Source organism: Panulirus ornatus, chromosome 24 (assembly GCF_036320965.1).
Source record: "Panulirus ornatus isolate Po-2019 chromosome 24, ASM3632096v1, whole genome shotgun sequence".
NCBI classification, from domain to species: domain Eukaryota; kingdom Metazoa; phylum Arthropoda; class Malacostraca; order Decapoda; family Palinuridae; genus Panulirus; species Panulirus ornatus.
The window spans coordinates 7,781,173-7,797,060 of record NC_092247.1 but is presented as its reverse complement, the minus strand read 5'-3'; the positions used below and the strand labels follow the sequence as shown (position 1 = coordinate 7,797,060).

At 50.3% G+C, this 15,888-nt stretch overlaps 1 protein-coding gene and 1 long non-coding RNA gene across 2 annotated transcripts in view; one reads left to right on the top strand and one right to left on the bottom strand.

Moving 5' to 3' along the window:
• The window catches only part of LOC139757078 (uncharacterized), a 130,285-nt gene extending 117,831 nt beyond the window's left edge, over positions 1-12,454 (bottom strand). Inside the window, exon 1 of the mRNA XM_071677128.1 lies at positions 11,820-12,454. Within this exon, the coding sequence (XP_071533229.1) occupies positions 11,820-11,956 (137 nt within the window). The 5' untranslated portion in view covers positions 11,957-12,454. The remainder of the gene's footprint in view (positions 1-11,819) is intronic.
• Positions 1-15,888, top strand: part of LOC139757080 (uncharacterized) — a 113,550-nt gene that overhangs the window by 83,569 nt on the left and 14,093 nt on the right. The gene's annotated exons all lie outside the window — the stretch shown is intronic.

Genomic DNA, 15,888 nt, shown 5'->3' with positions numbered 1-15,888 from the left:
GACCTTTGACCTGACTCATAAAGGGTCAAGTCAAAAACTAGGCCATCGCACTCAATAATCGTACCGTCGTGCCTTAAGGGTCGTACCGTCTTGCTTAAGGGTGGTAAGGTCGTGCTTCAAGACCGAGCGATCATGCTCGAGGGTCGTACGTACCCTTGTACTCCAGGATCGAACCGTCGTGTTCAAGGATCGAACCGTCGCGCTTAAGATAGAGATAAAAGAAAATTACATTTGGTGTACAAATATAGACTCGCGTCTCGCTTCGTTGATAATGTGTACATGTCAGACCACTTCCCTGTTTTGTCTGCTTCCAGAATGGAGGACACCACGCCTGCCTCGAACCCCCACCAGTAATAATAAACCGAGAGGCTTGCCAGCGAAGGTAATATTCTATCCTTTTAGACGGTGTGCAAACCTACGAGCGGCGGCAGGTGTCTGGTGAACCACGTCCCAGTGAGTTATATAACGATCTAGCCAGCAACTTTACCCTGTGTTAAGACGATGGCTGCCTGGCTATATCTCTCAGAGACTTCCTCAGGTGTGACTGTGTCTCTCACACGTCGTCTGTTGAAGGAGACCTTTCCTGGGTATGGGAGTGTCTCAACTCGTCTACTGACGGAGGAGAGAGACGCCGTGGTGTTGGTGGTAAGGAACCTCCTGAACCAGATCTGTAAAATTTTCCATAAAACAAAACAAAATACAAAAAAAAAATTTCTGAGCAGACGACAAATGCCGTGGTGAATCTCACATATAAAGGTGACAGACCATCGCTAGTGACCACAACACAACCAGGCTACTTTTCGTGAAACGATTGAGTTCACTAACCACAACACAACCAGGCTACTTTTCGTAAAACGATTGAGAATAGGAAGTTATCAGCTCACGCAGTCAGTACCATGAAGCCTGCAAATCATATGTCTGCCTCATGCAAATATGAGTTTAGTATTGAAAAAAAATACGCAGGAAGAGCAGTGCACAACTTGATGACTTATGATACAAGACATTATATGACCAAAGGTATATTCCCGAATCTCTTCCCTGCATTTGATATCACTGATCATAATCTGGTGCTATATGAGTCCGAATATTTTGATATTGGCAAGACGCCACGAAGGAAGATTTATAGCTGTTCTAGAAATTGGAAACATTAATTCTCTCTCACAGTGATGTTAATCCAAATATCAAATGATATTGCCTGTGGTGTACTAATGGGAGGTGTGCTGAGGTCCTTTGTGTTCCTGTTGTATAAAAAAACGACTCCGCCAGTTTCTGTAAACAAACTAGCACCAGTCTGCCAAAGATATTACTATTTATGATCCACTTTTAGTCTTGAATATCTCATTACTTATGCCAGTACACAGTACCCAGGACGAAAGCAACTTGCATCCCTCACAAACTGGCTCACATCTTGCATTATATTTCTTTAGAAAATCCAATTTCCCTTTGCGGACCCCAGACCAGAGCATATCACCAGCACCAGTCCTGTAGTCTGACACACGGCTGAATCGCAAGTCGTGATTGTCCATCAGAAAGCGTCACAAACCTGGGTCATGCATCTTGAAGACTGATCAGATGCTTAGCGTCATGTTTTAGTAGGTGGTTAAACTCTCGAGCACGACGGTAAAGACCTTGAACACGACGGTACAACCCTTGAGCACGACGGTAAAGATCTTGAGCACGACGGTAAAGATCTTGAGCACGACGGCACAACCCTTGAGTACGACAGTACAACCCTTGAGCACGACAGTACAAGCCTTGAGCACGACAGTACAATCCTTGAGCACGACAGTACAAGCCTTGAGCACGACAGTACAACCCTTGAGCATGACGATGCAACCCTTGAGCACGACGGTACAACCCGCTGAGCACGACGATTTGTCCCCCTGATCATGGCGGTACAATCCTTGAGTACGACGAGACAACCTTTGCGCATAACGATACAACTCTTGAGCATTAACAGTACAATCCATGAGCATAGCGGTACAATCCTTGAGCACTTCGGTGTATCCCTTGAGCGCGACCATTAATGGTCGGGGTCATTAGGCCTGGTGTCTTAATCGGCTGCAGGACTAGCAGTGTGGCAGCCAAGGCCATCGGCGAAGAGTTCCCTTACCTCCTCCAGTGGCCGTGGGCACCACATCAATCTATCCCACATGCTTAGTCTCACACGCCGCCGTTAGATGTGATGGTGAGTGATGATGGCGCGATGGCGAGGAGTGAGAAATGATGGCGCGGTTGTGAAGAGTGTAAAGAGGGTGCCTTGTGTGCTGCCGTCATTGTAACAACAACAGCGTCTCAGACCACGGGAGGGCCGTCGCTAAACGCGTGGTGACCTTGGTGAGTCTCAGGCTTCAGCTGGTGTCAACCTGCCCCCAGCAGCGGCTTGTGTGGGGTAGGTGTATACTGTGGGTGGCTCGCGCCTCCTCCAGCCATCCACGGCTGCTGTTGTGGTTAATCCGATGGAGGCCTCACCATCTGCTCAAACGCAGCCCTGCGCACCTGGGTAAGGTTCTCAGTCGATCAGTATCTGCCATCTCTCTCTCTCTCTCTCTCTCTCTCTCTCTCTCTCTCTCTCTCTCTCTCTCTCTCTCTCTCTCTCTCTCTCTCTCTCTCTCTCTCACGAACATACACAGACGGTCGCGCAGTGCAAGACCCTCTCTTCCCGCGGCACACGAGACCAAGAAGCGATTACAACATTTGTTTTCATAACTCGGAAAGCATAACGACCACAGACAGCAGGTCAACACAGGCGTCAGTCTTCGTCTAACAAAGCAGTAGATACAAGGAGTACAAGACAAGGGGTCAACACAGGCGCCTGTTGTCGTTTAACAGTGCAATAGATACAAGGGGACGAGGGAGCTTCGGGTGTGAGGCACAGGTTGTTTTGTTTAGTCAGACCTCAGAATCGAGTTTCTCGATCGTGGCCACCATTAGTGAACACAGCCAGAGTTGTGGTGAATGGTCGTCAAACTGTTTGTCCTCTGGAGCACGACGGTACGACCCTGTAGCAGGACGGCACGACCCTGTAGCAGGACGGCACGACCCTGCAGCACAGTCACCCATGGGTATGATGGCCTGGCACTTAACCTGATTCTTAAACGGTCAGTCGCTATCATACCCAATAGTCGTACCGCCGTACTGAAGGGTAGCACCGTCGTGTTAGAGGTAGTTTGGTCGTGCTGAAGGGTCTTACTCGTGTGGTCAAGGGTCCCACCGCTGTGCTCAAGGGTAAGGACAAAGTAAAGTGACGGTGCTTATAACAGCAGCTGTCCACACCATCTTCCTTGACACACACTCATTCAACCCGCTCACCTCTCCTGATCGTACACTCATACCTCATGCGGGTTGCGGTTAAGCGAGGCATCAGCGAGAAGCCATTAAAGCGGCAGTGTTGTTAGAAGTAATGGCTCGGGGTAAAGACAGCTAGAGATGAAGCTCTTTAACACTTGGGTACGAGTGTGGCAGGTAGAGAGAGAGAGAGAGAGAGAGAGAGAGAGAGAGAGAGAGAGAGAGAGAGAGAGAGAGAGAGAGAGAGAGAGAGAGAGACGTAAAGGTCGATGGTGGAGACCAGAGGAGATAATAGTGTTTCGACTGACTCAGAATGAGACAGTGTGAACAAGGCTGGCCTGTGTATGTTGATTTAAGACTGTTGCCTCTCTGTCGTCAAGATGGATGATGCAATTAAGTTTACACTGCATAGTTTCAATCAGATGTTCCCTTGTTTGGTTGTGGGCACCATACAGTGCCACAGTTACCCTACAGTGCTGGGTTCGTGACCTGATTGGTAAACCTGAGTCACAGGATAACCTCCCTGGCGTGGAAGGGTCACATGTGAGGACAATGCTCGGGTGTCGCCTTGTGTAAGGTAAGGCCAGGAATATTATATATGGGGCCTTGACACTACGCATTTATTGTGCAGGGCTCAACGCCCCTGACCACCTGTTGTCCTGTCTCCTCAGTAGTTGTCTGCATAAAAAGGCTTTCGCTAGTAGTGACCCGCACCAGGTCTTAGTTCATCGCTGGCTGGCAACAGGTCAGTGGTCAGCTGTGACTTGCAGCGTTCAGTAAACAGCAAGTCACAAATTAGAAAAGACCCGCTGCTTTGTCACTGCTGTTAGTGTGCAGTGACAGACAGACTTTGGTCGTTTATGTCGCTGTTGTCGTATCCGGAGTCACTGTTTCTAAGCTGTGAGCATTACTCCTGCTCGGGGTGCGACTGGTCGTGTTGTTTGGCTGGCAGCTTGGCGACAACCTCGCCTGTCCAGCTGACTCATGGAGCATTCTGTATTTTGCTGTACAGACAGTAATACATAATGATTTCTTCCTACATTCAGTGAAAAAAATATACATCTTGAGTGCGACGACCTTTGAGTACGACGACCTTTGAGTGCGACGACCCTTGAGTGACGACGACCCTTGAGTACGACGATCCTTGAGTATGACAATTTAAGCCCTTGAGTTTGGCAACTCTAACACCTTGAGTACGACGCCTTAACCCTTCGAGTATGATGGCGTAACCTCAAAGTATAACTGCATTGTGGTTATCGCACTCAAGGGATTAAAGTCATCGTCATCAAGGAGTTACAATCATCGTCTTCAAGAGTTTGAAAGAGTGTGGTAGTACTGCGTCGTGGTAGAAGACACCAGGTGAAACTAGAAGGGGACCGACAACGTGTTGCCTGACGGAGGTGATCCCGTAGTGAGCAGGTCTCACGTGCATACATACACATTCGCTCGCCCAAGAGTCTTCGAAGCTTCTTGTTTAAAGCGGTACGCTACCATGGTAAAGGCGAGGTCCGAACACTTGAGGTGCTGCAGCTTATCTAGTGACAGCAATAGAACTTCGAACGACTGTGGCTTAGACCTACCTTGAACACGACGTCACGATCTTTGGGTGAAATGACCTAGCCCAGGAGGTCAGGTCAAAGGCTCAGAAAGGGCCTTATCTTTGTGTTCAAAGGTAGCCCCATCGTGTTCAAGGGATATAACCGTCGTGGTTAAGGATCTTCCCGTTCTGCCCAGGGTTCATACCACCGGGAGGGCTATGGGTCGTGCTTTCCTGCTTAAGAGTCGTCGTGCAGTCGTGCTTCAAAGCCAAAACAGAGATCGGATCTCACTTTTCCAGTGTTCATGTACGGGTAAAGAAGTTGATCAAAAACAGTGACACAGTTGATCAAGAGGTTGCCACTATGAGACCAAGAAAGCCCAGAACAGAGGCTAAAAAAGTTTAGGAGAAAAAAGTTGGTCACGGCATTGGATTACCTCCCTCCTTCTACCATGTCCACATGTAGAGTTCCTCCCTGTCAGCAGTCATGTACAGCTCTCATCACCAAGTCATTGCTTCTTAGATTCTTTCGGTGGGCGTCACCCGTCCTGTGGTAAAGGAGGAAAGGATGATGCAAGATAAAGCAAGTCACAGCTCTGCCTTGTGTGTGGAGGTGTCTCCTCCCTTATCATTCATACACATCTTAAGTTCACATTTTATTCAAATGTTTGTCTCGTTCTCGTACGAATACTTCTGAAAATATTTTAGGTTGATTTCTGGCAGGAGCGGCGCGTGTGGGGGGAACCGCCAGTGTCGGGGTGGGTGAGATGACCGTTGGACTGCATACTTCCGGATGTCGACTCACGGTTATTTTGAGCACCTCTCGTTATCCATGCGTCGGGCGGACTGTGGCATAGAATGAATTTACCTACACTGAACGCCAACAAACGTCGGCATCTTGATTGTATCATCAGCGTTATCCTAGCAAATCTAAAAAACATTCTGGTCGACTAGGCAACTCCAAGGGGAGCTAGGCCTACCTCGCTTAGCAACCTCTAGGCAACAGTGTGCTATGGCCTCGCTAAACTGACCCGAGCCTCAGCCTCACATAATCTCGGCTTATCTTGAGAAAACTTACTTGCTTTGAAGCTGAATGATCATCGTCACCCCATGGTCAGAAGTGACGTCTTTTGTCAAGTAAGCTGGTGTGAGATAACAGACGTTACAAAGACGGGTGCAGGTCAGGGTAGGGACTGACCGTAGCGGCAACAAAGAATCAACAGGAAGGCATCGGGGGAAGACGTCATACGTATTAACCTCTCGCACACAATAGTACGGTCTTTGAGCACGAAGTTACGACTTATGGGTATGACGGCCTGGCCATTGACTTGGTCAGAGCCCAGTCCATCATACTCACTCAAGGGTGGAACCGTTGTGCTGAAAAGTACACCCTAACTGTGGGCTGAATTGACTCCGCGACAGCTGTAGCGGGTCGGACACCGCCGCCACCACCACCACAGCTGGGGTGGGTGGACGCCTGCTGGGTGTAGTGAACATCTGCATGGCGCAACACATTAATGTTGCCGGGTGCAACGCACCCCACACTCGTGCCGAACCACTGTTTCTAAATGCAGTACCTTATTGCAGGGTGCGAAACGCTTCCGTTAGGGAGAGCAGACGGCTTCTGCTCGTGATGCCGCCGGCCCCAAGGGCTGCTGGCGGGCCAAGAGTCTCCGTGAAGGGACATCAGTTCCCACTGACCCCTGGGCCGGTCATCAGCGTCACCGGGGCCCAAGTTGTGAGGCGGTCTGAACTCCTCCTCACCAGTCAGGCTTCAGAGGATTCTGATTTTACTGATACTCTGATAAATTTGCATTTTCTGACAAGGCGCCACCCACAGGCGCGCGCTCTAGTGGTGGCGTGTGTCCTTAAAGAATTGTTAAAAGGATGAACGAGTTCTGCAGGAGGATCGTGTGGTTCATCTGAATAACAAATCTGAATATTCTGTTTCAAGAAGCCAGAATTAATTTTTGGTGTTGGGACCAGAGTTGCCAAAGCTGTTGCATGAGATGGACGGGTCCTGCTCCCTCAAGACCCCTGGTGACCTCCGTGACTGTTTTCTGCTACCGTTCACAGGATGAGGCGCATAATAAACAGCAACACAGATCACATCAGTCACCCATAGATGTTCTCGGATGTGTGGCACGTGTTCCAAGCCAGAGTCACCTCCCTCTTATGTCGCAAATATTCACGAGCTTGTGGTAACCAGTGTGTAGTTGACGCCCGGTATGTTGACTGTGATATAAGAGTCAGCAGCCAGACCAGACCAGACCCAGCCCAGCCCGGGTTGTTGGTAGATCGCCCGCCATATATGATAATCCTGTCTCGACCTTCAGCCGAGGTGTGGGTCGTAGCTATACAAACATGCGCGTCATCACTCCACCAGCCTCGGACGCAAGTGTTCGGGGGAGAGAAGACATACTTGTGAGGGCAGCGCACCTGTGGTGTGGCATAGCAACAGTGAAGCGAACCCAGCACTTACACCTGTGTAATTACTATTTGTACCGCACGGGGCGTGTGTGTGTGTGTGTGTGTGTGTGTGTGTGTGTGTGTGTGTGTATGCTAGTAGTGGGTGACGTCAGGGGAGGACCAGCGTCAGTAGGGTAGCGTGTGTGTGTGTGTGTGTGTGTGTGTGTGTGTGTGTGTGTATTCTGGGGATGACCTTCCAGCGCGTACAAGGAACATATGTAGACCTGAAAAGTTCAACAGCTGGCGATGTGAGCTCGAGGCTTGGTGTCGCAGGTGGGATCGGGCGAGGGAAGACTTGACCCATCAGCCATGCATGAGCTCCTCCCACCAGGAGCTTATAGACTCTGACGATGATCATGACAGTCAAACGAAGGTAATTGTGATGATCCTCCGTGACATCCAGAGGTGTCGTGTCCAGCCGCCAGGCACCTTTATGTGCAGGTCCCAGCCAGGGCGACTGGCGACCCCTCACCTCAACAATAGATTCACCTATAACTTTTCTGTGATGACCAGAAATTTCATTCAGAACTTTTTTGATTTTTGCTGTGGATGTCCTGAGGGTCAATCAGTATGTCCTCTTATCGCACACCTGATGAGAATATGTCCTGTTATCACACATATGATAACACAATGTCCTGTTATCACACATATGATAACGCAGTGTCCTCTTATCTCTCAAGATATATCCTGCTCTCTCTCTCTCTCTCTCTCTCTCTCTCTCTCTCTCTCTCTCTCTCTCTCTCTCTCTCTCTCTCTCTCTCTCTCTCTCTCTCTCTCTCTCTCTCTCTCTCGATCTATCTATCTATCTATCTTATATGATTAGGATATGTCCCGTTATCTCTCATAAGATCAGAGAATGTCCTGTAATCAGTCGTATGATTACAGTACGTCCTGTAATCACTTATGATCCGAATGTCCTACTGTCACCCACTCTAGTGGCATGTTGCTTGTGGCTTAGGCCTGTAATCCGGTCCACTAACCATCATCATCACTGATGCGATTGCATCACACCCACTTATTGCACTCCAAAGCCTTCAAAGGCGTAACCCGAGTGTAGATCAAATAATGTGTGATGGTGATCACATACGTGATGGTATGTGTTGCTCTAGTTAGCACATATATGCTTATGCATTGCTTTGGTTATCACATGTGTGTTGCTAGATGGTTGCTTGACTCGTGTTGCGACAGATTATAAATGCCCATTAGGCATGTAGGACATTGTCATTATCCTCCTGCAGATAACCTCGCCCTGCACCATCAGGTCACCAGTCCTCTGCCTCTGCCATCAGTGATTACAGCGTGTGACATGAACAGCGTCTACTTTTTTGACGAGGTTCCCGGAAGTCTGGTCAGTCTGGTGTGTGGGAGTGACTGGCTCCTGCTGGGGGGCGTGGTCGTGTGTGTGGACCTGCTGGTAGCCATTGTATATACATAGACTACGGAGGTCCTGTGACACCGGGTTGACAGCATCGCAGCCACGAACGAGGCTGCTATGATCCCACCATCCCGTGAACAGTGTAGACATGAAAGATCATTAACTCCTCCAGTCATTGTTTTCCCTCCCATACGCTTCAGCACCCACGGTAATGGCCGGGCTGTGTGTGTGTGTGTGTGTGTGTGTATGTGTGTGTGTGTGTGTGTGTGTGTGTGTGTGTGTGTGTGTGTGTGTTTTCCCCTCGAGACGTCATACGTATCAGCTGATCGGTTCGTTAGGTCTCCGATCTCGCCGGGTTCCACTGGAATATTATTATCAATATTACCATTATCATTGTTATTATTATCATCAGTAGTAGTAGTAGTCGTGGTAGTAGTAGTAGTAGTAGTAGTAGAAGTAGTAGTAGTAGTAGTAGTAGTAGTAGTAGTCGTGGTAGTAGTAGTAGTAGTAGTAAAATTCTAGGATGCAAATGGACCAGTAGACATATTTCAACATTCTTGGAAAGTTATGCTAAAGTTTCGTTTTAGATGTAGTTTATACAGTTGGGGTTACTACTTCCTTATAGTGCAGTCGTACCATCGCTCCCAATGTGGTCGTACCACTCCTCCTAACGTGGTCGTACCAGTTTTTAATTTGGTCGTAAAGCCGTCTGTCACACCCAAGGGTCGCACCGTCGTGCTCAAGCGTCGTACCGTCGTGCTCAAGCGTCGTACCGTTGTACTCAAGGGTCGCACCGTCGTGCTCAAGGGTCGTACCGTCGTGCTCAAGCGTCGTGACGCATGTACACCGTTGACTGCCGTAACACATGGTCGCAGTGACGTGTTGACGGTGACATGTCATCAGTAACGCATGTTGGTAGTGACGCGGTGACATCAACACTTGGTCGTGGTGATGTGGTGACTAAGAGGTGTTGGTTGTGACGCGTGTTGCCCGTATCACGTGGTGACAGTGATGCCCTGCTCGTAGTAACGTGACGGCAGTAACGCTGTGGCTGTGACAGGTCGTGGTGGTAACGTGGTGACAGTATTACCCGTCTGTGGTCAAGATCTGGCGTTACTGATTTAAACGTTCACGTTGTGGCAGCGGTGGACGTGACGTGACGTGACGTAACGTGACGCGAGGCGGCAGCATCGTTACGTGGTGGTGACGTCCTGGCAGTACTACGTGGTGGCCGTAAGGTGGCGGTGGTGACACTGGCTCACCGTTAAGTACAGTGGCAGGAAAGTAACTGTGTATTGCGTGCCGGAAGCAGGAGACCTGCTGTACCACGTTTTCTGTTTGGTGGCTGGGAGGAGGGGTGGAGGGCTGCCCTCCCGTCCAACACACACACACACACACACACACACACACACACGCCTCTCATCACGTTCTCTCCCTTCATAACAGTATATCTCTCAGGCTCACTCAGAGAACAACTGGGAATCACAGAATAAATATAAAGATGGCGAGATGTTGAGCCGCGTGACAGGCCGCTGAACTCTCTCGTGTGTGTGTGTGTGTGTGTGTGTGTGTGTCGTGAGGTTTTCCTGACTCAAGCTGTGTTGGTCTGTAAAGACCCCACTCCTTAATGTTTACAGGAATATTGTCGTTTCTAAACACATTCAAAATCCTATGAACTAACTCCTCGTGTCAGATAAACTAGATCCACCAGGGGTCTGCCTGAGCCTGTGGTGGTGGTGGTGTTCTTCCTCACTCGGTTTTAGATCTTGTCAAATTAAGTTCTATTGTCGTGTCAAAATATAGCCAATTTGCATATACGAAAGATATATCAGAACTATACATTTTATGTATAGATCAGTCACGTATTATTGAACTTATATTCATAGAGCTGAAGTTAAGGTTTCAGATGAATGTACTATGAAGCAATATGGTTATGGCTATTGGAATATATAGTTCTGAATTTAGCAATTTTTGGCTATATCGGATGGCGGGTCCGCGCCACCAGACACAACACTGAAGAGCGACCGCCTTGGGGACCATCCTTGCCAAGTTTGGTTTGGATTGACTCAAGAGTTTCAGGGATGATGACTGAAGTCTGGGGTGGTAGCGTGGGTGGGGGACGAACAACACAAGCCAAAACGATGGCAAAATCTTTGCATGGCCTTTGGTCAGGTGAAGCAGAATGAAACATAAGAAGGAAACATTACGATCAAGAAATGTTTCTTGGATATATTGGAGCATTTGAAGAAAAAAAAAAGAGGAAGTTTTTGGATTTGCTGATAACATTTTGTTGTACTGCATTGAGGTACAGCTTTGTGTTCAGGTTGGGGTTAATGATGAGAGGTTGGGGTTAGTGATGGCAGTGTGAGGTTAGTGATGGCAGAGTGGGGTTAATGATGGCAGGGTGGGGTTAATGAGGGCAGGTTAGTGATGGCAGGGGTTAGTGATGACAGGCTGGGGTTAGTGATGGCAAGGTGGGGTTAGTGATGGCAGGGTGGGGTTAGTGATGGCAGGGTGGAGTTAGTGATGGCAGGGTGGGGTTCAGCAGTAAGGCTGGGTGAGGTCAGCATCGTAAAGGAAAGATGGATGTGGTCAGCCCTTACCTTGTGGACCAGAGGTGGATGAGGCCAGCACCTTACCTTGTGGACCAGAGGTGGATGAGGCCAGCACCTATACCTTGTGGACCCCACTTACCTGAAATCAGGTGTATGACGGTAACACGGAACCAATCAGATCACTTCCCTCTACTTATTATATTTCCATGACTTCCTGGAGCGCTCAGGGCAGCTCCGGGTGGCAAAGGAGGAAGTAAAAATATTTTGCACTTGGTTTGTTTGGGAAATATCAGGGATTTGGTGCAGATGAAGCTAGAGCATAAACCACGTCGTATATGACTCGTTGTACACAACGTCACGACCCTCGGGTATGATGGTCTGGTCAGGTCAGAGGCCAGGTTATCATACCTAAGAGTCGTAAGAGTTAGTATTGAAGATGCAGATTGCTGTGGTGAGAGAGAGAGAGAGAGAGAGAGAGAGAGAGAGAGAGAGAGAGAGAGAGAGAGAGAGAGAGAGAGAGAGAGAAGGTGTGGCTGGTGGCTCTGGGTGGTCAGGGTGTGTGACCCGTGACCCGAGAAGACGCGAGAGCACTGACCTGAGGGTGTAGGGTGCGGGCCTGCAGCAGAGACGTCTTCTGTTTGGCACCTTCATGGTGGGGGGAGGTGGTGGTGGGGGTCGTAGCGCCCCCGTCACGTCGCAGCCCCCCACGACCACCTCGACACAGAGGGGCATGAGCTCTCTCCAGGTGGCACTGTAGGCCTCAGTGGAGGCCGTACGCTGCGCCCATCAGGATCTCCCCATACACTCCCCTGGGCTGGGCGAGCAACGAGCCGCCTTGCCCCAAGACACCGTCAACAACAAACAGTTCTGAGACTTAATCTGGAGTCAGAGGAAGAAGGCTGGCAGCCCCTAACTAACCGTGCCGTTTATTGTTTAGGTTTTACACACCTTAGAGTTAGAAATCACAGTGTCAATGACCGCAGTGTTCGCGAGACTTGTGCTGTGTGGCACTATCAAGGAATTTTGGCCCATGCTGGACAGAAAGGCTGTCGTCCGTTTATTATTCCGACATGACAGAGGTTCAGGTGGCGGTGTTTCCAGGCTATAGGAACGGCTGTTGAATATGGAGGGGAAATTAGTGTTGGTCGTACAGGTGTCCACGTGCTGTGAAGGTCGCGACGACTCAGACAGGTAGCTCCCCGCACGGAGGTAGGAGGTGCACTGGGCCCGGCTGGCGCTCCTCCGCGGGTCTGTGCACTGCTGCCGTGGAGGGTAGGGGTGGGTGAGGGGGGGAGGAGGGGGCGGTGCGATAATGCCAGTGACAGAGGCACAGGCACAGTTACGGGACCGTGTGCCGCGGCTCGCCCACTGGGACGGGCAGTGGCCCCCGCCGCTCCCCCCAGTGCTTCCCTCCACACTCAGCGTCTCACACCTTCCCAAGTGGTCAACTGGGGGTAAACAATACTCCTGCTGGCCCCCTGTACATGCCACTGTAGTTACTGTACAGCACCGTGGGATGAGCGGTGTGAGGCAGGTAGCGGAGCCGTGCCGCACCTGAGGACCGTGTGGCTCCAGAGTTCATGGACCCAAATAATGCTGCACTCTCTTCTCCTGCCTCACCGTGGACGCTGGTCTGGTGCCAGCCAGGGCCACCAGGAACCTGCAACGCTAACGCCACACTGACACTCACGCACATAACGTAGCCAAGTATGTGGCCAACCATTCAGAAGAACGGTTTTCTAAAAATGAAAATTCGCCCGTCGGCATCGTGGGTTCATGCACCCCTCCCAACTCCAGCGGTGAGTACGCTGACATTAGCGGTGGTGGCCCTCCTCACCGCGCCTCATCCTCCTCCGCTCACTCACACCATCCACACCTCTCGCCAGGCTCCCTCCCTCACCTTCCGGAATATGAGGAAAGATGATATTTCATCTTGTGGAGGTTTTTATGACAGATTCGTTGGCCTCTGTCTGCAGTTGTTCTTCGTGGATAAGCTTCTCCCGGACGTGTCTGTCATGCGATGTCATAAGGAGGAGCCTGTAGCGGGAATGGTAAACCCTGGGCATTGTAGTGCTACACGGTGGCCACACTGCCACGGGCAGACGTGACCACCACCACCACCACCACCACGACCCACTCTTGCCCACTACTACCACAACTACCACCCACTGATGCCCACTACCACCACCACCACCATTCACTCTTGCTCGCTACTGCCACCACCACCCACTGGTGCTGGGCCACTATCACCACCACCCACTGGCGCACACTATGTTGCGTGGTGCCCCAGCCAGTCAGCCTACCTGCCTCACCATGCCAGCCTGCCTCACGACTCAAACCTGCCTCACCATGCCAACCCGCTTCACCATGTCACCCTACCTCACCGTGCCAGCCTGCCTCACCATACCGGCGTATCTCACCATACCAGCTCTCTTCACCATTCCACCATGCCTCACCAACATACCTCACCATGCCAGCCTTCCTCATCAACCTTCCTACTTCACAGCTCCAGCCTATCTTACCATGCCAACTTGCCTACCTCACCCTGCCAGGCCTTCCTTACCCTGACGACCTATCATATTGCCTCATCCTGCCGACCTGTCTCAACTTCCAGCCTGCTTCATACTTCCGGGAAGAAAATCACCAGAAGGTACACACTGACAGGTGAGAGAAGCCTGGTGGACGGATTATGAGGGGTTGAGACTGATGGAGGAGTATGATTGGTGGCAGACCAGTGAGGACAGACTGATGGAGGAGTATGATTGGTGGCAGACCAGTGAGGACAGACGGATGGAGGAATATGATTGGTGGAATGTCTACTGCGTTCCCGGAAGTTATGATCCGGCGGGACATTACTGCCAGCTACCCCCCCCCCCCCCCTTCCCCTAGAGTTGTCATTGTTGTCATCAACATGACAGGTGGTATCAGAGACCAGGCTGTCAGCGTTACCACACCGGTACCGAGGACTACCATGTGTCTCTGGAGGCTAGGCCGGACGGAGTCTTGTGAGGTGGTGCCCTGGGAGTGCTTTTAGCTCTTACTCGGTGTTGGTAATACTGTAGGAAAAGATAGGATGGCAGTATTTGATTATCCTGAACACTTGTGGATGATAGTAGGACATTATGTGGCTATTCTGGACACTTGTGGATGATAGTAGGACATTATGTGGCTATTCTGGACACTTGTGGATGATAGTAGGACATTATGTGGCTATTCTGGACACTTGTGGATGATAGTAGGACATTATGTGGCTATTCTGGACACTTGTGGATGATAGTAGGACATTATGTGGCTATTCTGGATACTTGTGGATGATGGTAGGACATTATGTGGCTATTCTGGACACTTGTGGATGATAGTAGGACATTATGTGGCTATTCTGGACACTTGTGGATGATAGTAGGACATTATGTGGCTATTCTGGACACTTGTGGATGATGGTAGGACATTATGTGGCTATTCTGGACACTTGTGGATGATGGTAGGACATTATGTGGCTATTCTGGATACTTGTGGATGACTTAAATCATAAAGAATGTCTAGGTGATAGTGGTGGCAGGGGTGTCCAGAGGAGAGTGGTTGCAGGAATGATCATGTGATGGTAGTGGCAGTAGGCAGGAATGTACGGTTAGTTGTGTTGTCAGGAATGTGAAGGTAATACTGATGTCAGGATTGTCAGGGTGATGGTGATGGCAGTAGGCCAGGTGATGGTGATGGCAGTAGCCCAGGTGATGGTGATGGCAGTAGTCCAGGTGGTGGTGATGGCAGTAGCCCAGGTGATGGTGATGGCAGTAGTCCAGGTGGTGGTGATGGCAGTAGCCCAGGTGATGGTGATGGCAGTGGTCCTGGTGATAGTGGTGGCAAGACCGTCCAGTTGATGGTGTAAAGAATGTCCAGGTGATATTGGTGGCAGTAGTCCAAGTAACGCTGGTGGCTGGACCGTACGGGTGATAGTGGTGGCAGGAATGTCCAGGGATTGGAGGAGTAAAATCTGTTCATTGTGGTGGTTGCGTTTAGCTTCGATAACCATTTCCAGAGGCCAAGATTACTCTCCTGTTGGAGACGTGCTCAGTCGGCACGTCAGGAGGGTGTGTGGTGAGGGTGGTGGGGAACGGCTGGGTCAGCGAGGGGCGAGGCCTGCACGGTAATGAAGGCTGCATCCTAATTAACGACTTCGTTCATCTTTCCACCACACGTCGTAACGTTGACCATTATCAAATCACTGGCTATGACTTGACATTAGGGGAATCTACGTTATGTTAATGAGCGAAAGATGCCTGGACATTGGACGCGTGACGCGAGGAATTCTGCAAGAGCGAGGAGGAGGACAGCTTTCAGACACCTCACGGGAAAAGCTTTCAATCTGGGGTTTGCAGGAGGATACAACCCCTCTAATGTTACCATGGGTAGAGGTTCATTCAGCGTCTGCCGAATGGATGGTAATGGTGAGAATCGCGGGTATGTTGGCTGGAGTTCCCGCCTTAGCGGCGGTCCACGAACCCCCCGCGAATGTGTCAGTCAACGACCGACATAGTTTGCGAGCAGAACTCGCCCGTTTCGGAAGCGTTCGCTCATGGTGACAGTTTCACCTCAGCATTATCGTAGAAAACCAGAAAGATTAGAGATTCTTCTTCCTTCGAGTGCATGAGCAATTGGTACACAGT